Genomic DNA, 24417 nt, shown 5'->3' with positions numbered 1-24417 from the left:
CGTCTGCAACAGTAAAACCGTCTTTAAGCGCTAGATGCGAAACCATCCATGTAGCACCGAAGATGAAAATAATTTCATAAAAATGTAAAGTAAATTGCAAAATGCTTGCATGATATAAAGTATTAGTACAACAGTCAAAGTAAATGTTGTAGGGTTGAGTTATAAATGTTATTAAAATTTATATATTAGCCAATGTGTTGCATTATAAACATTATTTTAATTTTGCAAATAAACGTTGTTTTGCTGAAATTTTTACATGATTTTAAGCTTATTATGAAAACAATAAAAAATGGTTTCATATTCATGACGCCACTTGTGCTGGAAGTGGTAAAAAGAGGCCAATAAATGATAAAGGTGATTGCAGTGACTTACAAATGAGTTCACCTGCTATATCGAAAGTATGCAAGAAACTTCTAAAGCGTAAAAGAAGGACACTCTCACTGAAGACACATTTCAAGCCCTATATAGCGACCCACTGAGGCTCTCTTCGAGAAAGTAAGGCTAATGTGAGGAAGGGACGACATGCTAGATGCGAGGGCCGTAACAGCTAGCGGCACATGACTACATTGTCAAGATGGACGTTTCCTCCCAGTGCAAAATCAAGGCACCTTGCGTCGATGCAAAAAAAAATCATTCCTGCTGTGCCGCAATCAGTAACGGAGGAACTGAAGGAAGTGATGGCATCTCCTGCTTCCCATTTCCCACTGTCACACATTCCGGTTTAGCTTACGTCGATGGATTGTTAAGGTAATAAATTTCTGGTGTGACGCTTGCACTGTTCTTCCTGAAACTAGTGAAAGATGCAGCCCTATGTACGTACACTCTTCTACGAGGACAATATTCTAGTGGACCAGAGGTGGGCAACCTCATGAGGTCAACCTAAACCTCAAACTGACCTCAACCTCACGGAGTGAGGTGAGGTTGAGGTGAGGTCGGCAACACCTGAAATATTTTTGAGTGAGGTCAGCAAATGAGACCTCAACCTCATGCGTGAGTTTGAGGTTGAGTGAGGTCGTAACTTAGTGAGGTCGGCTTGTGAGGTCGAAATTATTGTTTCCCACAGCGATAAAATAGCCGGAAAAACACCTTGCATAAAGCCTGTCGTGTACACTCTTTTGGCTACCAACGCGCACGTAACGAACAGTTTGCGTCTGTGCGTTTTCGTTCGACACGAAAAAAAGGAGGGGGGGGGCGTAAAGCGCAGCGCGGCAAACGAGTGGGGTTGGACGACGGCTGCAGACTCGAAAGAAAATGGAACAAAATCCCGCCACCATTCCGAGCGAGTTTGGGAAGTGAAGAAAGTTTGCGCAAACTCGAAGGATTTCCAGACCTACGTGGGTATGTCGACTTCTCTGGAAAAAAAAGCTAGAATAGTAGAAAAGAGGGAAGCGCAAGATCCAGCAACCAAGGAATTGCTTGGGGAGGATGGCACGAGAGAAGAGGTTTCAGAGAAGCATATGGAAAGAACAAGGATGCAGAAGAGATGAGAGATAAATGGCTTGACAAGAAGTCACCCCACGAAGACTGTATTTTAGTAAATAAAATCTGCTTTTGCTATTGTATATGGTACGAGTTAAAACGAAAGAAAGCAATAGGACGGTAGATTGTAGTTGTATCAATGCAATCCACTCTTTTATTATTATTATTATTATTATTATTATTATTATTATTATTATTATTATTATTATTATTATTATTATTATTATTATTATTATTATTATTATTATTATTATTATTATTATTATTATTAGTGCCTGGACATTAAATTAGCCCTTACATAAAAATATAAATTTAATGTGCCCTTCTCGAAGAATCATTGAAGAACAGACAGGTGACTGACGACTGCTTGCAGTCATTCTCATACCCTACGTGAGCTTTCGCCTTTTTCATTTACATGTTTGTTTATCGAGGGGCTACCCTCCGTTTTACAGCTTGCAGCCACAGTGGCGGGCGCGCCTTTTGTTCGTAAGCTGGCTTCTGCTCTTTCGGCTCCAAAGCCGGTGTCCGATCTCAACTAGCGGACAAAGCGTGGACCCGGGAACCCCTCGGCATTTCTTGGAAAGTAAGCCACCGCACATACGCGCGCCTCTGGGAGTTTGTGAGTTTTAGGTATTTTTATGTGCGTTTCTGTCAACGGGGCCGAGAGTTACAAGGACAGTGGCAGTGTGGGCGAGAGAGCGAGTTGTGTGCGCGGTGCTCGAGCGTGTGAATGCGCGAGTGAAGATCTGCGTCTCCTCTTTAGTTTTTCAGTAGACTTGCACCACCCCTATTTTTCCTCACTTCTTGTTTTCGTTTTGTGTGGTCACTTACCAGTGCCCCCTCTCGCGTTTGTGCACCCGCGTTTACTCACAACCGGCCGCTTTTCTGCGGTACGGCCAGTCGTCACCCTTCCCCCTCCCCCCCGCCACCCTCCTCCTAAGAAAAAAAAACAAAAAATCATAAAAGACAATTCTCAGATTCTTCCTCTCGCAACATTCTTTTCTTTTTCTTTTTTTTTTTTTTCTTTAGCTTTTGGTTGTGCGCTATACCTCCGACTGGCGTATTCCTGTTGGTCTAAAGGAATATAAAGACAGGCCCTTCTCGCTTCTCGGAACGCCGCGGCGGCTGCGCGGACTTCTGTCGCTTGTCGACCATGCAGGCATCTCATCGTTTCGCAGGAGGGAAACGCTAGTCAGTGTTCAAACTCTGCTCTTCCTCCCTGTAGACGCGTTGCCACCCTGCTCACCACCCGCTAGTCTTCCTCTCTTGACGAATATTGTGCAGTCGAAGAAAAACGAAACAACTCCCGTAGCATGGGTTAAGTGTTCGCGCTTCCTTTTCCCAGTGGGCGTGGTTCTCTCGTCGCGACTAGAAGCTGGTGTCTTAGCCCCACGTTCTCATCGACACCAATCGTTCCTGGAACGTCTGCTTGGAAGTCGCCCCCAAACGGCGTCGGTGAGCCGCACGAAATCGAAAAAAAAAGGCAGCATCTAAACGACATGCTGTGTTCTTCGCCATTTACCGTGGCCGTCTTTTTCAAGCGAAGACACGCAGCCATGCCGTGGTCGGCGACTTGCTGTAATTTATGACGGAAGTTTCCGCCCTTTCCAGCTGAGGTCTGCCCTTCTTCGAGGTCTATCGCGTTGTTGCGTTCGGCGTCGAGGGTGCATGACATGGTTGCGGTTATGGCAGGTGTGGTTATGGAAGATATAGCGAAAAAATCTAAATATACCGACGATGATGTGTGCGCGCGCAGTTGTCGAATTGACGAAGACATCGAAGGCCATTTCCGTTACAATAGCCACGCAAAAGAAACGAAAAGCACTGTAAACTTGGAATGCATTCACTGCGACAAGAAACTGTGTGGACAAGGAAACCAGCTTTTGAGCTTCTCTCGGCATCTCAAGGTAATGTGCGAATTATCCCTAATCCAACGTATTATTTCTTTAACTTACATCAATGATAAAAGGAATGTTTTGGGGCTGCAAATTCACCGTTAGTTATTATAAGTAGAAGGGAGGGTAATCTTTCCAATAATTTGTCACGGCGTTTGTTCTATACAGCCCAACCCACTCGTCAGGATTATCGAAAGTAGCGCAACGTCAAAAGTCAAGCACGCTTTACCTTTTCGTAACTAAGCGTCTCTGCATTATGGCAACATTTTGTTCTGCAGCCTCTTGTGATAAGTCCTACGTCAGAAGTCAGTTTGATAAAAGAATTTTATGGTACTACAACTTCCATATATACGCAAGTGGTCGATCTACTTTTTTTTTTTTTTTTGTAACAGAGACGTTACACTGAAGAAACATTAGATTGTTTGTGATTTTGTCATCCGATTCGATTTCAAATCGCAGGAAAATGTCTTCACCAAGAAATTATGACTTGCTTGTCATGAGGAAACACTATTTGACGGTCACAGATATGTGCGACGTTTCACTGCAGACCTTCGGGAGTTCGCATCCAGCAGCACCAAGGACACATAAGCATTACAGCGGGAATTAGGTCAAAAGTCACCATATCAAAACAAATAAAAATAAAATTTGAAGAGTTAAAACTGACCAATTATACTGCCGTTATTAGGTCAGCCTGCTATGAATCAGTAGCCCCGCTGGCAAATGTTCATTTAAATTTTTTTACTTTACAAGTAAGCCTCATCATATTCAATGTTGTTTAAAATTTATGTCGTCATTCTGGCGTGTCTTCGCACAGGACTTGTGCCATGACGTTTTATAGTTAGTGTTCTCAAGTAAAAAAACTTTTATTTTTATTTTTTTTTTTAGGTCGAGCGACCGACCTCAAACTCACAGTTCAGTTTGAGGTGAGGTTGAGTGAGGTCGGTGGTGGCATCAGAAAAATTGAGGTGAGGTCACCTGGTCAAACCTCAACCTCAAAACGTGAGGTTGAGGTTGAGTGAGGTCAGGAAATTTTTATTGGGGTTGAGTTGAGGTTGCACTTTTTGAGGTCAAATGCCCACCTCTGTAGTGGACTGCATTATTTGAAACCAGAGCTTGTTGCCCTATTGGACAAGCTTTTTTTTTTAACAAAAAAGCTGCCGTACACCTACTACACACAAATGTTCTCGAATCTGCTTAACTGTTTATGCCCATTTACTTAATTAAAAGTAGTCGTGAGACTACATATACATCTGTCTTTCAACATTTGTCGAACAAAGCTAGAATAGCCCACTCCACTAGAAAAGTGAAATTTTAACTATATGAGTAAATTTTTGTTCTTTACTCTGAATCTGAGACGCGTCATGAATTTTCGCCGGTGCCTCTTTTGATCTAAACGAAAACGGTAGCGGTTGACAGAATTTCCACCCAACAGTTCACCATGCACTACCGTTAAGTCGCGCTACACCTGCTTACAACATTCATAGGCACATTGCATAGCCTGGTAAATTTATTTTTGTACAAAACTTAGGAGGAAAAATGTTGAAGTGTACCCGAAGCTTCATTCGACCGTGCACGGCCGCACTGACGAAGGCGCGCGCGAGCGCGCGTGAGCGGATTGTTGACTGTATATTATTCCTCGTACGCGATAAATGTTCGATGCTGATTATGGCCTTTGTATAAATCATAAGAGGCGAAATGCCATGAGCTGCCAGTTGCAACTGACGCGGACGGAGCTAAAGCGAGCGCGCGTTTCCCTTGCGCGTGAACGGCTGTAGCGGAGGGGCAGCAGTGGGGCTGGTGGCGACCCCACCGAGGCGCGGCGGGCGGTGGAAACAGACCCCATTGGACACGGCCGGTCTCGAGGGAGAGAGCGCGCGCTCTTTCTTACGGCCTTCTCAATCGCCGTGTGAACAATGGGAATTTTTCTCCTTGAGTCACGCTCTCCGCCGCCGCAAGGGGCGCGACCTGCTCACTGTCCGCTCCGCATCTGCTTCAGTGGCGGCGGGTGGCTTTTGCCTGGTTTCGCGCTGTCGCCCGCGGGTTTCATGCTGAGTGCAGCCCCTAAATGAAAGATTACAGAATGTAGATGCTGCAGCGGCATCCTGTCAGCGTGCTACACACGTGAATGGAGTCTTTATATTAAAAAACACTGTCGCTCAGCAAACCCTCAACAAGCATATGACATGTATTGCGGCATTGTATCTACTTTTGTTCATTTTAATCTGAATTTTTGCCCAAGCCTGTACAAGAAGATGAATAAAAAAGTGAATGATCAGTGATCACATCGAAGCTTCTTCAAGGCAAACATAACAGCAACAATGGCAAAACCGTCTTTCAGCGCTAGATGAGAAACCATCGAGGTAACACCGAAGATGAAAATAATTTTATAAAAATGTAATGTAAGTTGCACAATGCTTACATGACATAAAGTGTTAGTAGTATAACGTCAGAGTAAACGATTATAATTTTTGTTTTCAATTTTGCTATAATTTACAGACCAGCAAATGTTTTATGTTGTATTATAAACATTATTTTAATTTTGCAAATAAACGTTGGTTTAATGAAATGTGTACATAACATCATGATTATTTCATGAAAAAAAAACGGGAAATCGATTTCAAGCACTAATTCCTAGCAATATTTTCTTTCTTTTTCTAGTATGTTTTTGAACTAATAGTTCCTTGTAACTATCTGTGCAGTAATGCCTGCCTTAGAGAGCAATAGCTGCCCCATTATTTTGGTAGAATGCATTGCTTATTACACATTCGCCACTGTTACTCAAGGGACACTCCTCAATAATGGATATAAAAGCTTTTTTCTGTGCTATTTATTCAGAGGTGACTATAGGAGTTGTATGTCGCGCTGTATTGCGCGCCTAGGCACCTAGTGTCGACACCGACGAAATCATTTCAGCTCTACCGCAATCAGTAACCGAGGAACTGAAAGAAGTGATGGTATCTCCTGTCATCCCATTACCCACTGTCACGTATTCTGGTTTAGCTTACGTCGCTGGATACATTGTGAAGTTATTCAGTGACTTCGGGTGTGACGCTTGTGCTATCCTTCTTGAAACCAACGAAAGAAGCAGCCCCATGTACACTATTCTGCGAGGACAAGATTCTAGCGGACTGCATTATCCAAAACCAGAGTTTGTAACCCTCATGGACAAGGTTGTGTCTTTTTTTGAAAAAGCTGTCGTGCACCTACCACACACAAATGTCCTTGAAGTCCTTCAAATCTTAATCCAGCCAGCACTTGAGAACTCACCTTTGCTGCATGAGTTGCCCGGAGGGCATTGACAATAGCCAAAATCCGCTTCTTTAATATGTGAGAAATTTCTCAGACTTCTTGTCAATTATGCTAAGAAGGTGACAGACAGGAATGAAAGGCCAGCTCCTTATGTGCACAAACCGTACAAAAAGATTTTAAGTCTAATTTTCTAGCCGCATGCACCGTTTTGATGAATGAGCTTGCAATGTATTAACTTTGAAGGATATTTTTTATTGCTTGCTGCTCTTTTCAGTTATGCATATCTGTTTATGCCCATATTTCCTTGATTAAATGTTTTTTTTTTATTACTGGTATTAAACTGACTACGACTGTCTACATGTGCGTCAGTCGCGAGACTACGTATACATCTGCTGTCTTTAAACCTACTGATTTATTTTAAGCGAAGCTAGAACAGCTCACTCCACTAGAGAACTGAAATTTTAACTGTATGCGTAATTTTTTGTTCCTTACTCTGAATCTGAGACGTGCTATGAATTTTCGTCAGTGCCTGTTTTGCTCTAAACGAAAACGGCAGCGGTTGACAGAATACTTTGAATATCCACCGAACAGTTTTCCATGCAGACTAGCGACAGGTCGCGCTATACCTGCTTACAGCTTTCAATGGCACACTGCATAAAATGGTACATATAGTTTTGTGAAAAATTTGGGGGCAAAAAGTGTTGATGTAAGTGCACCCGAAACTTCATTCGACCGTGCGCGACAGCACTGACGAAGGCGCGCGCACACGCGCATTATTGACTATTTTATTGCTCATACATGATAAATCAGACGCTGATTACGGCTTCTTCCTTGTAAGCCATAAGGGGTGAAATATCAGAACCTGCCGGTTGCAACCGATGCGGGCGGAGCGAAGAGCGAGCGCGCGTTTCCCTTGCGCGTGAACGGCTGTAGCGGAGGAGCAGCAGTGGGGCGGTGGCGACCCCACCGAGGCGCGGCGGGCGGTGGAAACAGACCCCATTGGAGAGGCCGTAAGAGAAGAGAGAAACGCGCTCTCCCTCGAGACCGGCCGTGCATTGGAGAGGCCGTAAGAGAAGAGAAGCGCGCTCTCCCTCGAGGCGACGACCGACACGCGCAATCTAACGGTGACGTCATGTGACGTAAAGGCACGTGACAGCAGTGAGAGACCGCCCCCGGTGCAGGATGTTGTGAAGTTTGTGTCGCCCGGACGGGGCCCATACGTAGAGTTGAAAACGTTGGATTTGAGAGCGTCATGACGGTTAGTGTTGGTTTGTTTCTCTCTTTTTCCAGTAACTGCATTGTTTTACCCATGTCTATTTTTATTCGATGAACGTCGTCGTGCCAATTACTGCTTAAACGGTTCAAACATTGACATTTCATATACGGCATTTATCGAGGATGGTTGTATGTTAGCAACGTCCCTGTCAGAAAATCTTAATATCGACTGACTCAGCCACTTGTGGGTGCTGTCCCACTTGTGTGAGTATGATATGAAATAGTAGGTATACTCTCAGTATGTATAGTCATGTATGCAATGTGCCCGTGTTTGCTCTACTGATGGGTGAATACTGTGACGTGTTTGGACGGACTGTGATGCGCTGTGCCAGCTTCTGACGCGGAATTAGCCCCACACTTCGCTCTTCTTCGCTTTGCTGCAGTCCGAAGTAGAAGAGATCTTCAAGAAATTGAAGGACCAAGAAGGAGTTGTGGGTGTGGTCGTCACGACGGCTGAAGGTTGGTGCTGCATGGTTGCGTGTGTGTCCCTTTCTACGATCCCTTTCTGCTGCACGAAAAGAGCAGTTTCGGATGCATTCTCGACGTTTTCATAATAAAAATAGCTTACTGAAGCCCCCAGAACAATATACAGGTGTTTAATTTTACGAGCCCTCATGGCGCAAGTTGTATTTAGCAGATTTTCTGGGCGTACTTCGTGAAAACTGATACATTTCTTATGCACATCGTTTATTACCATCGTTCAGAGAACTAGTGTTAAATAAAACCGCCTAGCGTCGTTTTTACCACAGTACATCACCCTTAACGAAAACATGCCACTTTCTGCCAGATGAAAGTGCTCATGTATTTAATGTTAGATCGCGTACTCCTGTGAGGCACCAAGCTGGCGAGCACCTTATTTGCCTAATTATATGTAAAGGAAATTGGCCGCGGTCAGGTTTGTCCAGCTATTTGCTCATTTCTGGAGAAAAAGGGCAGTTCATATGTTTTCTAGCCCACAGTAATAAGTCTAGAAAAAGCGTTCCCTGGCAACTTTTCCACTGAAACACATCATGCTTAACCCTGTTTCACCTGTGAGAAGCATTCATCTCCAAATTCTTTTATTGTAGGAGCACCAATCAAAACATCGTTTGACCACACGACTACTCTGCAATACTCTAGTCTTGTCACAAGACTATGTGAACAAGCACGAAGCACTCTACGAGACCTGGAACCTGGAAATGACTTGACGTTCCTCAGAATGCGTACTAAAAAGCATGAAGTTATGATAGCACCAGATAAGAATTACTGCTTGGTTGTAGTTCAGAATCCATCAGGATGACTAAAGGTGATGGATGGAACACTCATGAGCTGTTCAGCTACATTTTATTTAATATTACAGCCTCTTATACTTTGGGTACATCTTGAATGGCCTTGAGTTATACTAACTTGCAATGCCAATTATGTCCAATAAAAAATATTGAAGTAGTCAGCAGTCTTTCTTTTATATATTCAGTACCAACACTTTACAGAGGTAGTTTGCATCCTATGCACTCGATTTGAGGAATTCTTCATAAGCCTTTTCATCCATGAGAGACTTCAGTTCGTCCAGGTTCTTGACCTTGAGCTTAAATATCCACCCTGTAAAAATTTGAAATAGCTGAATTAGCTGCTTGAGTAAAGGTTATGCCATGCAGAACCACAATACAACAAAATGGCCAATGCCATGTCTGGCAGTGAACGTCTGATACACTCGTAACATAATTTTAGCTGCAATGTTAGATTCGTTGCCATGATAAGGCCTGCTTCTTGCTTTCAAAATAAACCATGGAAGCATTTCGCGCAACACCTTTCTTTGTCTTAAGAGTCCGACAAATCCCATGCTGCTTTGTTAGGCCTAGGATAATTAGAATTGATGTTCGCACATTCTTCCGCAGCCACCAGGATACTACAGATGGCCAAAAGGGGGCTTTCACATTAAACACTTCCGCACAATGTCATTGGCTACATGTGGCTTCCTTTTTGGTGTGTTAGCACTAGGGCTACTACTCCGCTAAAAAGTTGTGTTTTGACCTGCTCATGAGCACGACCCCAGCAGATGGTAGTTGGCAGGCCACTGATTGTACTGTGGGTTGCCACGAGACCATAAGTAGTGGCCAAATTAGCAGGAGCTGCCATTTTTGGCAGCACATTTGAGATGGGAATCAAACCCACTGGAAACCTTCAAATACTGAGTCAAACACCCCAACCCTGGACCATGCAGGAAATTCCATACAGCTTCGTTAAAGCAGAGCTTTCTGTGTCGCTCCTGCCAACTTGGGCAGCATACATTATATATGTCAACCAAGGTAAGCCAGTTCAAATCAAGCAACCATGGGAAGTCAAGATAAACCTGGTAAAATCATGGCCAACCATGCTAGTGCATAGCAGTGATTAGCCCCTAGCTAAACTGCCCACTCATTTTTTTTCTCTAAGCTTACATCCAGGTGGCCCTTATCAGCCTTGCATTTTGCTAGCCTTGACAAGTGCAGGCACAGCTTTAACAAGCAAAGTAGGAATGTGCACTAGCTTTGCATTGCAGAGCAATCCATGCTTTCTAGTCTGACAAAAATTGGACAAGCTTTTCTTTTTCCAGACGAAAGAAGCCAGTGTTCAACAATGGCGCAGGAAAACATGGTCAATTCTCTCTTTGCTTTACACATTTCTCACAGTATGCCCAGTTTCAGACAATATGTTAGATTTTAAAAGCAGTTATCCAGCAGCTTTTCTACAGGCAACACTTCCAAGTCTTGTGCAGTGTAATGAATGTGAATGAATGTGTAGCAGGCTGCCCACCTTCATCATAACAAGAACTGTTTACTAATGACGGTTTGTCTTCAAGTGCTTTGTTGACCTCTGTGATCTTTCCTGAAACAGGAGTATATATCTCACTGGCAGCCTTTACACTCTCAATGGCACCACATTCATCTGTAAAAAATGAGATGGGTACAGTTGGTACACTTTCCACATCAAATGTTGACAAGCATAGCACTAGAACACAAAACACAGTGACTACTAAACAAGCTCAAAGGCTAACTGCAAACCAAAGTACCATGCATTGACACTTCAGTGAAACATGCATTTAAACACTTCAATTATGCTTGAGGGCACTGTGTATAATGTGAAATTTTATATAGACTCTTTTACCATGTAATCTAGCACCAACTCCACAAGCATATTTTTTTTTTTTTCAAGAAATATCCTAATTTTACACTATAAATGGGCCACCAATGTTTTTAAACTTCCACAAAATGCAACATTCAAACATGCCATAACTCAGTAACAAATGGCAACACTGCTCAAATCAGGCAGGGAGCACATAAAAAAAATGTGTAAGAAATGGAATTCAAACAGCTTCACACACAATAGCTATTTATTCAATCTGACAGGGGCATCAGCAGCCTGTTTATGTGCCTTTCACTTAAGGAATAATGGTGAACAGTGCAGTACTGTGTAGGAATACTTTAAGTAAAAATGCAAAATAATCCAAAATACTTCTTGTAATTACTCTACACAGAAAAGGTCTTGTTTATCTCATACACACAAAGTTAGTCCTAATTGTATTGCATTTTTTTTTTCCACAGTTGTAAATGACCTAAAATGGCTACAATCAACCTTCTTGTCCTAGTCATCTAAATGGCCCATAGATGGCTGAATGAAACCATCAACTACTTAAATACTGCTAAAATGGCGAGAATTGGGCCTAGTTGGTTATTCATATTGGTTTCACCGCGCTAACACATTGAACGACAGAAAAGACAAACACCACGGAGCGCGAACTAACAACTGGTTTTAATGGATGAAACGGAAGTCATTCTGTACACAAAACGTGATCGTCATCACGTATGTTTGTTTGATGACGATCACGTTTTGTGTATAAAATGACTTCCGTTTCATCCATTAAAACCAGTTGTTAGTTCGCGCTCCGTGGTGTTTGTCTTTTCTGTCGTTCAATGTGTTAGCGCGGTGAAACCAATACTTAAATACTATTACTTTGTGTCAAATAATATCTTAAGCTAAGAAGGAAACGGAGAAGAGCTGCAAAAATAAATTTTTGAACTTGCTCTTAAATAGCCAGACAGGCAATCTCAATCTGGACTTCACTTTAACAAAAATGCAGTCATGCTGGCACGTGCAATTTTGGACTCTACAGCCAGACACCACAATCGCTGAGTCATCATGGCAGGTGCTTGTTTGGGTTTCATGAGGATGTGGCCCTCACTTGAAGTCCTCATCACATGGCAGCCATATATATTCCTAAATATAGGGAGTTCAAAATAAATATTTCCAGCAACAAATGCTTGGCTGCGGTAGACTTAATTTACTATAAGAGCTATTATATTTAATGGTTAATAACAAGCTTATTGACTGTTTAATTAGCACTGTTGGGCATAGGTCGGCAAAATCACGTGTGCTCACTCAGGTTCACTCAGAGAAATTTGGTCCATCTGCGGGCTCACTCTCACTCGCAAGGCTCGGACTCACTCACACTCATGAACTCAAACAAGCTGGCGACTCACTCGGGCTCACTCAGACTCATGAACTCAAATCACGCATGATGACGACTCACTCAGACTCCTAACTAATCTGGGCTCACTCACTTATTTCAACTCATGACTCATTTGAACTCACTCATCTCGACTCACTCATTTCTGACTCGCGACTCATCTGTGCTCACTCACTTCGACTCACAACTCATCTGAACTCAGACTCATCTGGACTCTCTCATTTCAACTCACGACCCATTTGAGCTCACTCATTTCGACCCATCGGGACTCACAAATCATGGACTCACTCTCCATTTCCATTTCCACTCTCGACAAGCAAAGAGTGACGGTCCTAAAGCTTGTATAGGTAGGCGGAAGGCAGTATAGAGAAAAACGCGAGAAATAAATATAAAAAAGTGTAACATTACATGACTAGTCTCTTTTTTTTCAGTAATGAACGAGTTGAAAGGTTACAGGAAAAGTAAAAATTATGGCAGGGATTATCTCTTTTAAGCTGATTATAGTATGAAAGCAAGGTCTTTTTAGCTGTAGCATGGGCCAAATTTTAGAAATGGCTATGACCGATTTGGTGGTTACCGTTCTGTCGGGCACAGTCAATAACGGTTGTATACCAATTGTAAAGGTGAAACTTCGAAGGTGACCTGGGCCAAATTCTAGAAAAAGTCATGCCCAACTTTATAGGTATCCATATGTCGAGGATTGTCAATGCAATTAGGAACTGATCGCTTTTGATGCAAATTGGCCAAAATCAAATTTCGAGGGTTGGTAAACCGTGTGTGACCCAAACCAAAATTTGGATGTCACAATCCTGTTCGCCGTAATCGAATTATGTTGAACGTTCATTTTCGTCCGAAATCGTCCGCAGTCAATCTACTGGGGTGAGTGGAACAAATTTGAGGGTGGGCACGGTCAAATTTGGAGGTCACCATCTTGTTCGCCATAGTCATATTAAATTGGACAGTTTTTTGTCCAAATAGTCAAGGTCAAATTTCGGTGGTGGGTGGGCAAAATTTAAGGCGGCCCTGGAGGTCATTATCGTAGCCACCGTAGGTGAAATATGTTGGACAGGTTTTGGACCAAATCGACCGAAGCAAAATTTTAGCTATACCGGAATATGTTTAAATTACCCACGTACATAGTCGCATATTTGTGACCTCCTCAAACAGCCTACTCAATTAGAGCAATGGCACACAAAAAGAAATATCGGACAAGATTCTTGGTCTGTGGTGGTGAGCAGATGACTTCTTTCGCAATAATAATGTTAGAAAATGTGGTTACACAATGGTCTCTTCGAACTTCATTAACCCGATATTATTAGCTATGCATGGCTAGCCTGGCTTGTTCGCATCGCTGTGCACCAATGAACAGCTAACCCGTGAAATCATATGCGAGATATTCGGAAATAAATAAACAGCAAAGGAAGAACTATATAGCCACCGCAATACAACACGCCAACGAGAACAAATGTTCGATTAACCTGCATTAATCGACATAGTCAGAATAATTGCGTAACAAAAAACATCAAAATTGCTCTACATGATCAGCTCACCAAGAAGCTTATTCATTATTCGAATTACACAGGCAATTCGAGTCCGCTAGAATCTAATTAGCGACTTGTACCCATTACTCACTTGATCACTTCAGATCATATGATTCTTCAACCTCTGAGCAAGAATTCATTTGATTTCATAAAAACTTCCTAGGTCGGACTCAGCACGACTCAGATCGTTCTGAATGCGAGTACTCACGACTCAGATCATGATCTAAATATGACTGAAGACCTCTGGCGCTGCATAGTTACACACTTCCCGAATGCACATCACATCCCTGGCTTGAGTTCACATTTGAGCTTCCAGATAATGTACAGATTCAGTACTTGGACATCAGACTTGTGCTTCACGAAGACCATGCGTGTTGGTTTTATAGGACACGAGGGGCAAAAGATCTTCTTCCTTAAGACTCCGGTCAAATGAAGTTGATCAAGAGGGGGCTAGCTATCTCGTGTTTATGGCAGGCATTAATCAAATCATGTACGCACTTGATGGGCAAGGGTGTCAACCTACAGACTGAGAGATTGAAAAGTAGATATTCGAGAAGCATGTTAATATCTACGGCTGAAAGCTTTCTGAAGAATATGCAACCTCGAACAAGAGACCGTAAAGAGAGTGAAAAGAGGAGACAGGTTGTTGTCCTGCCCTATGCACATGGCATCTCACATTGTCTTAAGAAGATCGTGAGCCAATTTGAAATTAGGGTCGTGCTGTCTGCACCGAACAAGTTAAAGAGTATGTTCAGAAAGGTGAACGGAACGAGTGAGACCAAGGAAGGATACGGCATGCTGCACAGGGAACGCTTTGTCAACTGCCGCAAAGGTGTTGTGTACAAGATTCCCAGACATGTGAAAGGCCTATGTGAGGCAGACAGGCCGATGCCTCAATGAAAGGCTAAGGGAACACAGAAATTCGTGTGCTGAATTGTCGGCTCCAGGAAACCTGGCGACCCATTGCTCTCGTCGCATGGAAGACGCTCAACAGGACTTGAGGGATAACCATTGTGTAGCAAGGTTCACCGAAACTAAGGTGCTGGCTGGAGCAAAAGACACCTTGAAAAGACAGATCATCAAAGCATTTAAGATGATTTCGGGTGAAGAAGGGGAATGCGTGAGTGTTCCATCTGTGGCGCTCAACAGGAAGGAAGTGATACTGCTTCGTTCGAACAATATAAGCAGATAGACGCAATTTACCATTATTTTCGTTTTATTTTTTCCTTCATAATTATTCCGCATTTTTTCTGAATCTTGTTTTCTTCTTATTGTAACCTTGCGTGTTTTTGTGATGCTTTCTTCTTCTTCGTATCACAAATAACAGCCAATTGGTAGCGAACGCATCATTGGTGTGAACGTCTTGCCTTATTCTCTTGTGTGTGTTTGTGTGTGTGTTTGTGTGTGTGTGTTGTATTTGTGTGTAACTATGCAGCGCCAGAGGCCTTCAAAGTCGTCTAATCAACTAGTCTGCACGCAAGTACTACTGATCTGAATGTGAGTCCGGACTCACTCAAACTCAGACCATAATTTGAGTGTGAGTCCGGATTCACGACTCAAATCATAATCTGAGCGTGAGTCCGAACTCACGGCTCAGATCACAGTCTGAGCGTGAGTCCGGACTCAAATCACGATCTGAGTGTGAGTCCGGACTCACAACTCAGATCATGATCTGACTGTGAGCCTGAGTGAGTCGACTCTTGAGCGAGTCCACCGACCTATGCTGTTGGGTGGCGAGCACCAATAGGGAGTTTGAAGCCATGCATAAGACAAAAACTGATATAATTTTTGAAACAAAGACTTAATTTTCCAAAGCTCTGCAACACAGGGAAGTCTGATGTTTTTTATGAACAAAAGCGAAACTGAATACATTAGACGTGCAAAAAGCTCAGTAGAAACAGCAAGTCCGCTGATGATGTGTAGTGAATATGGTGCCGAATTGAAACTACTTGCTCTACCACGTGATGTCATGCAATATTTCTCCATCAATGTGAAAAGTAATAAAAAAATAACAACCACATGACTACTTTTTCTTGCACCAGTGGCAAGCCTCCTGCACGTCCAATGCACTTAGTTTCACTTTTGTGTGGGCAAAGTGCTGGATTTTCTTGCACTGCAGGGCTTTAGAAAATGGGCATTTCATTATTTCAATATTGAATATGGCACTGTCCTTCCCGCAGTTTTGAACCCTCCACTGACACTAACCACACAGCTCTGTTAATTATAAAGCTGATTAGTGTGATTCGGGTAATTAGCTATGCAATTACACGGGTTTTTAAAGTAAATTACGTCCACCACAGCCAAGAGCTTATCTCTTAAATTTTGTTTACTTCAAACTCCCTATTCTTAGGAATTCTTTTAACTGTTTGCTAAAACACTCTGTATCTGTAAGTAATGGCCCAGCAGCATTCTTTACGAGCTTTCATGGTTCACAAAGCAAGGCCTCCAGGTTACTGAAACAAAAGGTGCTAAAGTAAAAGCATCACAAACTCGCTTCTGCATCACTTTTTAAAAGCGTTTCAAGTAAACACTTTTGTTAACTGCATACAAAACAGGACACAGGATAAATACAGCACATTAAGTGAAACAAACCATGCTGTGCAAGTTCAGTGCCGACATCTGGGGGCTGAACGTAGACAACATCCCTGAGTGCTTCCTGTAAAAGCAAGGACAAATTTGAGTAAAGCAGTTTTTCTTCCTCTCATGTTGTGTAAGGTTAACCAACCATCAGCGCTCATGCAATAATGAGACTGTACATTCAGACCATATCACATGGCCACACAATGATGTCTTATGCCGAAGCTTGCCAATGCATAGCCAGGTACACACAAGCTTCCTGCAACAAAGCAGAAGCAGCATATGGTTCTAATTTGAACCTTGGCAAGGAACTAAGGCAGGCTTCTACAAGTAGCTAGATGCCTTGTAATGAACACCACAGTCACACTTCAAGATGGAGGTAGTAGCACCAGGTAGTACTGCTGCAAGCAGAGTTATAAACCTTTACATTTTGCTTTAATATGCCAGGTGATAAGTTCAAGTTTACCATTATATTCTGACTGCCCTAAAGAGCAGCACTCGAGCAGAACAGAGTCAAGCAGCTGCACAAGTGTAAAGCAGCTGCTTCAGGTAAGCCAGACACCTTGTGCCTACAGCAGCACAGAAATAATTAAAAAGCAACCATATACAAGGACAAAAACCTACAGTGCTTTATATTTTAGAGTAAAACAAGGAGGAAAGAAAACAAAAGAGGAAGAAGTCATGCCACAGATACCCAGCTTATGCCCGGGTACACTTTTTTCAGCTTGTATACTTTTTTTTATGCGAGGTGCAGTAATTTCACTTCCAACGCATTCTTGTACAGATTAGCGATGAAAAGTGTTAAAACATCCTGCAGCATTACAGCCGCAATTCATTTTTTACTGACGGCAGAGGGTTCGTATTCCGAGTTTGCGTCATTATTGAAAGTGTCGCTATCTCCCCAACCTGCTTCATCTAATTGGTGGAAACGCAAAACCAGATTTCACTACCACTTCCGGTTTCGATTTTTTTGCCAATGAGACAACTCGAGGCTGGGGAGATTGCAATACTTTAAATAACAACGCAAACTCAGAATATGGACCCAGGTTGCAACAATTACCCTTGTTGAGAATGCTGAGAGGCACCACGATACCAAGTTTATAACCTTCAAATATATGAAAAAGCACTGAACAAGGGTAGAGTGGGGGGGCTCAGGGGGCTCAGGGGGCTCAGCCTTCAACTTTATGCTCCATAGGTGAGTGCTGGTAAGAAGTGGCACTTATATAGGGGGCACTCACTGACGCGCAGTGCATTATGGGTAATTGTGGCGCAGTCGGACATTTTTGTGTCCACCAAAAGAACAGGGTGAACGTAGTATGTGTCAAGTGCTATCATATGATTCCATAAGTAGTAGCATCCATAGCTAATGGGTTATTACGCTGTCGTAGACTGTAATAGTCGTACACAGAGCAAGCAACAGAAGCTGAAGAGCTGCGCGAAGGACCTCTGCCTTTTTAAGGTTCGAAAAGTGCACACAAACGACTACAGCCGAACAAAACAACTCTCCAACATGCGACATCACGTATAGGTGGTGCAGATCAACCATGCAGATATCATGGAAGATGGGAAATCTATGTAAACAATGGGCTGGGCTGAAACCTTTCGAATGTGCCCTGGCAGTCAGTTGTTGCCGCGATCCGTGCACGACTCTTCTTCACGCACTTGCACGCCGTATTCCAAGTAAAAGATCACCGAGGCAACGTGGCAACATATGCTTGACCGTTTCCAGCCATGCACATGCAGTGGGCCGCCAACACCTTCCCGTCGTGTTTTGCGGCAATTGAAGCGTTGAAGGAAGGGCTTGACAAACACTGAGGGTAATTAACTTGCGTCTACAATATAGTTAATTAGAAGTGGCTTTACCTGATCCATAAATAACGCGTGCTGTGATTCTCTTGGCTAAACCACTGAATCCCTTGCAGCGCGAACTTTGCGCAGAAACAGCATCTGGTGTTAAAACTTTATTATACCAAATATGTTTGGAGTACTTGCCTCATTGGATCAGAAGACGTCGGATGCTCTCATCGTCTGTGTTAGCTGCAAAGCACTATCTCAATGATGGCACCTATGGTGCCATCTCATGCTGTTTACAGGAACAAGAACATACAGATTCGGCGAAGAAACATAGACGGGCAGAGTTGTTTTGCAGAAGGTTTGAAGAGCTTTATAAACTCATTTATCAATAATAAGGAAAATTAGTTTGGCCAAAACTTCACTATATTTGAAGTTTTGTTTATGCATCGCAAAAAATAATTTTGAGTCCGCAACGCAACGAGGTGGTGACACCGATGTCATCGCTGTAACAGTAGCTTCTTTTGCTTCGTTGCCGCCACAGACGATGCAAATATGCGACTTCTTCTGATCAAATCAGGCAAGTACCGCAACAAGCTTGGTATAAAAAATCAAAATGCCATTTCTATGTGAAATTTCAGCTGCAAGGATTCAGCAGTATAGCTGGGTGAAACATTCTACGGCACAACGCACAGGATCGTCTGCTTCAGCCACGAATCTTTAAACCAGCTGCTTGTAATGAGCTATGTCCTTCGAGTAATCTACCAGCTTTAAGTTGTTTCCTTGTGACGAAGCCAGCCTGGATGGAGGAGCTCATGAGTGTCGCACATATTATGTGCGATCGGCCACAAGTCTACCTTACCGTGCAGATGCACGCATAAACTGCAAACGTGGGTCGGTGCCACACGGTTTCATTTTTTGGTGCACCGGTCTTTGTCCACATCGCACAGACTTTCCAGATAGTTTGAACTCTCATTCATGATTCCAATTTAGTTTTTATTACATCAGTGCTCACATAAAGTAGAGTGACAGAGAAAACAGACAGACAAGAGCAGCTGAGCCGCCAACCGCACCAGTCAGAACAGGACGCAAATATGTTGAATCATATTTGCGGCTCATATGGCATCGGCTGAGCACCGACGTCAGCTTTGACGTCATATGAATACCTCCTATACTTCTCTTGAATTGTAAACTGCCATTCACGATCTCAAAGTACCAGACAAATGGACTCCAATCAATCCTTATTATCCTGGATATTTCACTCTCGTGGTTAGACTGGCAGTTACTGCCTCCTCCAGGTAGATGTACTCCCTTACCCCTCACAATGCTTCGCTGTCTACCATAAAGTATTGCTCCTTTCCAGGACTTAATAGCTTTCCTTTAGTTCTTTGCATATTAATGTTTAGACCCATCATTCTGCTTTGCCTATCATGCTTTGCAATTCATCCCCTGTGTTACTTAGCAAGGCACTGTCATCAATGAACTGCAGATAAGGTACTCTCTGTTAAATTCCTGTTCTTTGAACACATCCTGTAAACACATGATGAATAGTACTCGGCAGACTGCGTCTTTTTGCTTGACACCATTTCTGACCAGCATTTTATCGCTCTCTCTCTGCAACCACTATTTATATTTTCTAGTTCATTTGAATCTGTCTTCTACATACAACTCAGAATCTGAATGTGCACAATAAACCATAGATTGAATAGCGAATACCTGTGCATGCTGCGAGATGCCAACCGTGCCAACATCTCCATCCACCATGACCCACTCATGCTTTTCTGAAAATCTTCGCTCTGTAAAGATAGTGGATATGAAAACGTACAATTTTCCTTTTAGCTTTAACAAATACTATAAAAAAAATATCCTCACAAGATACACACTGTCCTAGTTTCTGCAAAATTCACGCTAACTACGTTTTGGCAGCAAATACTCAATGAAACGATTAATTCTGCAGAATATAACTGAGCGCTTACTTCTCAGATTGCAAATAATTTGCACGCAAAATACAAGTTGGTTGGGAAAAAAAGTCTGTTTCGTTCTAAGTTTCTTTCTTTTTTTTTTTTTTTTTCCGAAGGAAAACTTGCAGAGTCATGGTCAAGGCACATGCAGCGTATCTTGACCCGCAAAGATAAACAGTTCCTCTGAGAGGCCCGCGCGCTGATAAAACCCGATTTGTCGTATCACACCACTGCGCCTCCAAGGGCACGTCGTACGATTTACGGAGCACTCGCTTGCATCGTACTAGCTTGTTTACGGCCAAAAGGAGCAGAAACATCTGGTATACGCGCGCGAAACATCCAACAATTAAACACGTTCGTATTTACCGCGGTGCTACCACAGCGTACGATAAACAGACAACCACGGAAAGCACCGCGACTTGCGTCCCAAGAAAACACGTGCGATGATTATTTACAAAAACGCGGCCTTGGAACAGTTTATCAGCAAGAAAGCGTTGGTGCATCAGCGAATAACGTAGGAATATTAGTAAGAAACGTACCGACTCTTGAGGATGCGCTCAAGGTGAAGCACCGCGACGAACCGGCACATCGTTGCAAGGATTTGAAGACATCACGTTTAAAGTAAAAGGAATGCTGAACTGCACGCCTCATGATACACCGAACAGCTGCCATAGCGAAATTCCGAAATGTGTCTTCTGCACTAACAACCGCACAGTCTGCGTGATGAGCAGAAACACGGTTCACTTTTCTTGCAAATGATAAGCGCCGTAGGCAGCGTCTCGCGTATTCTAATATCAGACGACGCTGGGTCGCCGGGTTTTCTGAAAATATCTTAGCCGCGTAGCGACGCTGTCGTCGAACAACTAGTTTCGGTTTCGAATGCACGATCCTACCGCCATTCACAGTGGGTACATTCGATTATCAGCCCCGGACTGTCCGGGACTACTTGCTGGCAGCTGTCCGGCGTTCGATTTTCCTCGGGCAGCCCAGAAGCCCCGCCCAACAGTAAAGCTCCTGGCCCTGCGCCATTTATCTATCTATCTATCTATCTAGCCACCATCTATCTAAACAGCTGTAAGACGTTTGAATGTTGCGTCCTCGCTTTTAGTTTGGAATTTCACTACACACGGAAGTGTCCAGAGCCCCGAACATGGATTGCTTTTTCGTGCTGCTCAGACGTTCTTCACCTGTTTCGCAATCTTGTCAGCGCGCAGTTTCTGAAAGCGTCGCAAGCGAACTATTTTTGTGCTGAAGCAGCTAACGATTGTTGCAAATGCTTTTGCAAACGATTTCTTCTGTTTTCGTGCGCAGTGAGAGGCCCTTGGAAGAACTTTGTGAGCAGCGACGGCAAGAAAACCCTGCCAAACTGTGGTCTGCAAAACGCTTCCATTCAAGCATGTCACACACCGTTCGCGAAAAGCACCGATTGATTCGCGCCTCTTTTACTTATGTTTAGCATTATATGTACGCCAAAAGTTGAACGTGCGCACGGCGTCTCTGCGAAAAAACTGTATATTGGTGAATGATGGTTGGCATCATTCATGAGCGGCAAGAGCAAACGTTGGAGGGAGCTCGCAAGGTGATGTGACTTGTATGCTCTGTGACCACATGGAGGAAGGAACCAACTAAGGAGAGGCTCTTGCCATTCCCAACGTTCCCAATGCATTGGAGATAGTGTGGCGGAAGTGACGTCAAAATTTAGGGTTAGCCAAGTCGGGCCATTAGCAACGGCATCGCTGTTACTATGAAAACTCGGGCCACTAGCAACATCGTTGCTAAGGGCCCGAAGTACGTGAGCGTCGTGGAGAAAGAAAGTGCGGAGGGTAAAGGGGGAGGAGAGACATTGCAGCGTACGGTAGTGGCGCGGTAGTAGTCCGAGGCTGGAAAATCGAATGTACCCAGTGTCCATCATCTACCACCAACGTTCCTTGATAGAGGCGTTGTCTACCAACACTCGCACTTAGCACAAGTTGCAGTTTATTTTCGTTTTCGTTACTGCTCCCAGCAGTACCACACATATACGTGGCGACGCAGTGACCGCCGCCTATCCCGACTTGAACTGCTTTTTCAGTATTTAATTCCTGCACAGAATTTTATTGCCGTTTTCGACATTGCGATAACAAATTAGAACACCCCTCTATACAGTGCTCTGCAACTTTATCGGAACCGTTTTGAAAAATTATTTAGCCTCAACCGGAGGACACACACACACACACACACACACACACACACACACACACACACACACACACACACACACACACACACACACACGTACATACATACACACACACACATATATATATATATATATATATATATATATATATATATATATATATATATATATATATATATATATATATATATATATATATATATATATTGTTACGGGAAATATTCACAGTACGGCAGTTGTCCACACCACTGAGGATGATCACAGCACAGCACTCGCACAGCACAGCACAGCACTCGTCTGCGTCTTCTTCTTCTGGGAGTCTGTCGCATTTCTTTTTCGTCAGCACGACCAGCGAATACCGCTCAGTAACACTACCCCCCCCCCCCCCCCCCCCTCGGGAAAAGCACCGTCCCGGTGCGTTCTACGTTTGTGAAACAGAACGTGCATAATAGGGCTTCAGGCGGATCGACACATGCACTATTTCAGAGGATGGCGCTCTGGACGAGGATTTCGGAGGCACAGATTCAATTTCGTATGTGACGTCGGTCACGGGGCGCAAAACTCGGTAAGGGCCTGTGTAACGGGGCAAAAGTGTTTCACACAAGCGACGGCACAGGAGCCACAGCAAGACGAGTGACCCAGGAGTGTAGTGGACATCATGGTGGAGACTGTCATACCGGAACTTTTGAGAGTCTTGGGATGCAGAGAGCAATTGCATGAGCTATCCGGCGGGCATCATGAGCGCGGGCTACGGCATCACTGGCGTAAGTACTGGTGGCGTCTGCCGCGGGCACGGTGTTATGGCCGCGGGTATACTGAGGTGTCGAATGGCAGTAACGGGTGTCGGCCAAATAACAAATAAAATGGAGAGTATCCAGCGGTAGAATGGACAGATGAATTGTATGCGAATGTCACAAAGGGTAGATGAACGTCCCAATCCCGGTGATCGTCAGACACATACATGGACAGCATATCTGTGAGGGTACAGTTTAGGCGTTCCGTGAGGCCGTTGGTCTGGGGTTGATAGGCTGTGGTGAATTTGCGGCGAACGGAGCACGAACGGAGAATTTCATCAACCACTCGCGACAGAAAGGAGCGGCCACGGTCGGTTAGTAGTTCACGAGGGGCACCATGATGTAGAATCACGTTTTCTATGAGGAAGTCAGCGACGTCTGTGGCGCAGCTGGTCGGATGGCTCTGGTAATAGCATACCGCGTAGCATAATCGGTGGCGACGGCGATCCATTTGTTCCCTGAGGCAGAAACTGGAAAGGGCCCAAGAAGGTCAACACCTACACGGGAAAACGGGTCAGTGGGTATGGGAATCGGCTGCAAATGGCCTGAAGGCAAAATTGTGGTCTTCTTTCGACGCTGACACAATTCACATGCGGCAATGTATTGCTGGACGGAGCGGTAGAGCCCCGGCCATATAGAAACGTCGGCGCAGGCTGTCGTATGTGCGAGAGACACCCAGGTGGCCAGCCGTAGGAGCATCATGGAACTGGTCAAGGATGGTGGAACGCAGATGTTGAGGATCGACGAGCAAAAGTTCTGCGCCGTCTGGTCGCATATTGCGTCGGTATAGGGTGTTCTCTTGAAGTACATATAAGGCAAGAGATGGATCAGGTCGGTCGCAGGTCAGACGGAGGATAATGGAATGGAGCAATTAGGATCTAAGTGTTGTTCGTCGGCATTGTTAGAAAAGGCCGACACAGACAAGACACATGCGTCATCGTCAGAGTCGGTAGGACTAGGGGAGTCGACGGGATGACGGGACAAGCAGTCTGCATCTTGGTGAAGCCGGCCGGACTTGTACACGACGGAAAATGTATACTCTTATAATCGAAGCGCCCAGCGTCCTAAACGGCCTGTAGGATATTTGAGGGAGGAAAGCCAACACAAGGCATGATGGTCTGTTATAACAGTGAAAGGCCGGCCAAACAAATCAGGGCGGCATTTTGTAATAGCCCAAACAAGTGCCAGGCACC

At 43.9% G+C, this 24417-nt stretch overlaps 2 protein-coding genes across 3 annotated transcripts; one reads left to right on the top strand and one right to left on the bottom strand.

Moving 5' to 3' along the window:
* The first annotated feature begins 7745 nt into the window (after positions 1–7745).
* On the top strand, positions 7746–9327 carry LOC146205130 (dynein light chain roadblock-type 2-like). Its single transcript, XM_084589824.1, has 3 exons — positions 7746–7881; positions 8282–8357; positions 8966–9327. The coding sequence occupies exons 1-3, from the start codon at positions 7876–7878 to the stop codon at positions 9175–9177; spliced, it is 294 nt and encodes a 97-aa protein (XP_084445950.1). The 5' UTR covers positions 7746–7875; the 3' UTR covers positions 9178–9327.
* ppl (glycine cleavage system H protein, mitochondrial) lies at positions 9203–21061 on the bottom strand. Of its 2 annotated transcripts, none has more exons than XM_084589823.1 (5): positions 20791–21061; positions 20007–20086; positions 16515–16578; positions 10671–10742; positions 9203–9476 (listed from the first exon to the last, which is right to left on the bottom strand). In XM_084589823.1, the coding sequence occupies exons 1-5, from the start codon at positions 20921–20923 to the stop codon at positions 9382–9384; spliced, it is 444 nt and encodes a 147-aa protein (XP_084445949.1). In that variant the 5' UTR covers positions 20924–21061; the 3' UTR covers positions 9203–9381. The 2 variants fall into 2 exon arrangements, with proteins under 2 accessions (XP_084445949.1, XP_084445948.1); XM_084589822.1 differs by having other exon boundaries at positions 10671–10802; positions 20791–21056.
* Between the last annotated feature and the right edge of the window lie 3356 nt (positions 21062–24417).

Source organism: Amblyomma maculatum, chromosome 1, assembly GCF_055883805.1.
Source record: "Amblyomma maculatum isolate TAMU_Amacu chromosome 1, ASM5588380v1, whole genome shotgun sequence".
Lineage (NCBI taxonomy): Eukaryota > Metazoa > Arthropoda > Arachnida > Ixodida > Ixodidae > Amblyomma > Amblyomma maculatum.
The sequence above is the reverse complement of the archived record's forward strand: the minus strand, read 5'-3'. Positions and strand labels throughout refer to the sequence as shown.

Bases quoted from the DNA above. Each gene is read 5' to 3' on its own strand.
- ppl (XM_084589822.1), bottom strand. From the start codon at position 20,923: ATGGCAGCTGTTCGGTGTATCATGAGGCGTGCAGTTCAGCATTCCTTT. The intron at 10,803-16,514 runs GTTTGTTTCACT...CATTTTTTACAG, and splicing joins CACTGAACTTGCACAGCATG to ATGAATGTGGTGCCATTGAG. The intron at 9,477-10,670 runs GTGGGCAGCCTG...AAATTTTTACAG, and splicing joins CAGTTCTTGTTATGATGAAG to GGTGGATATTTAAGCTCAAG.
- LOC146205130 (XM_084589824.1), top strand. The intron at 8,358-8,965 runs GTTGGTGCTGCA...CTTTTATTGTAG, and splicing joins GGTCGTCACGACGGCTGAAG to GAGCACCAATCAAAACATCG.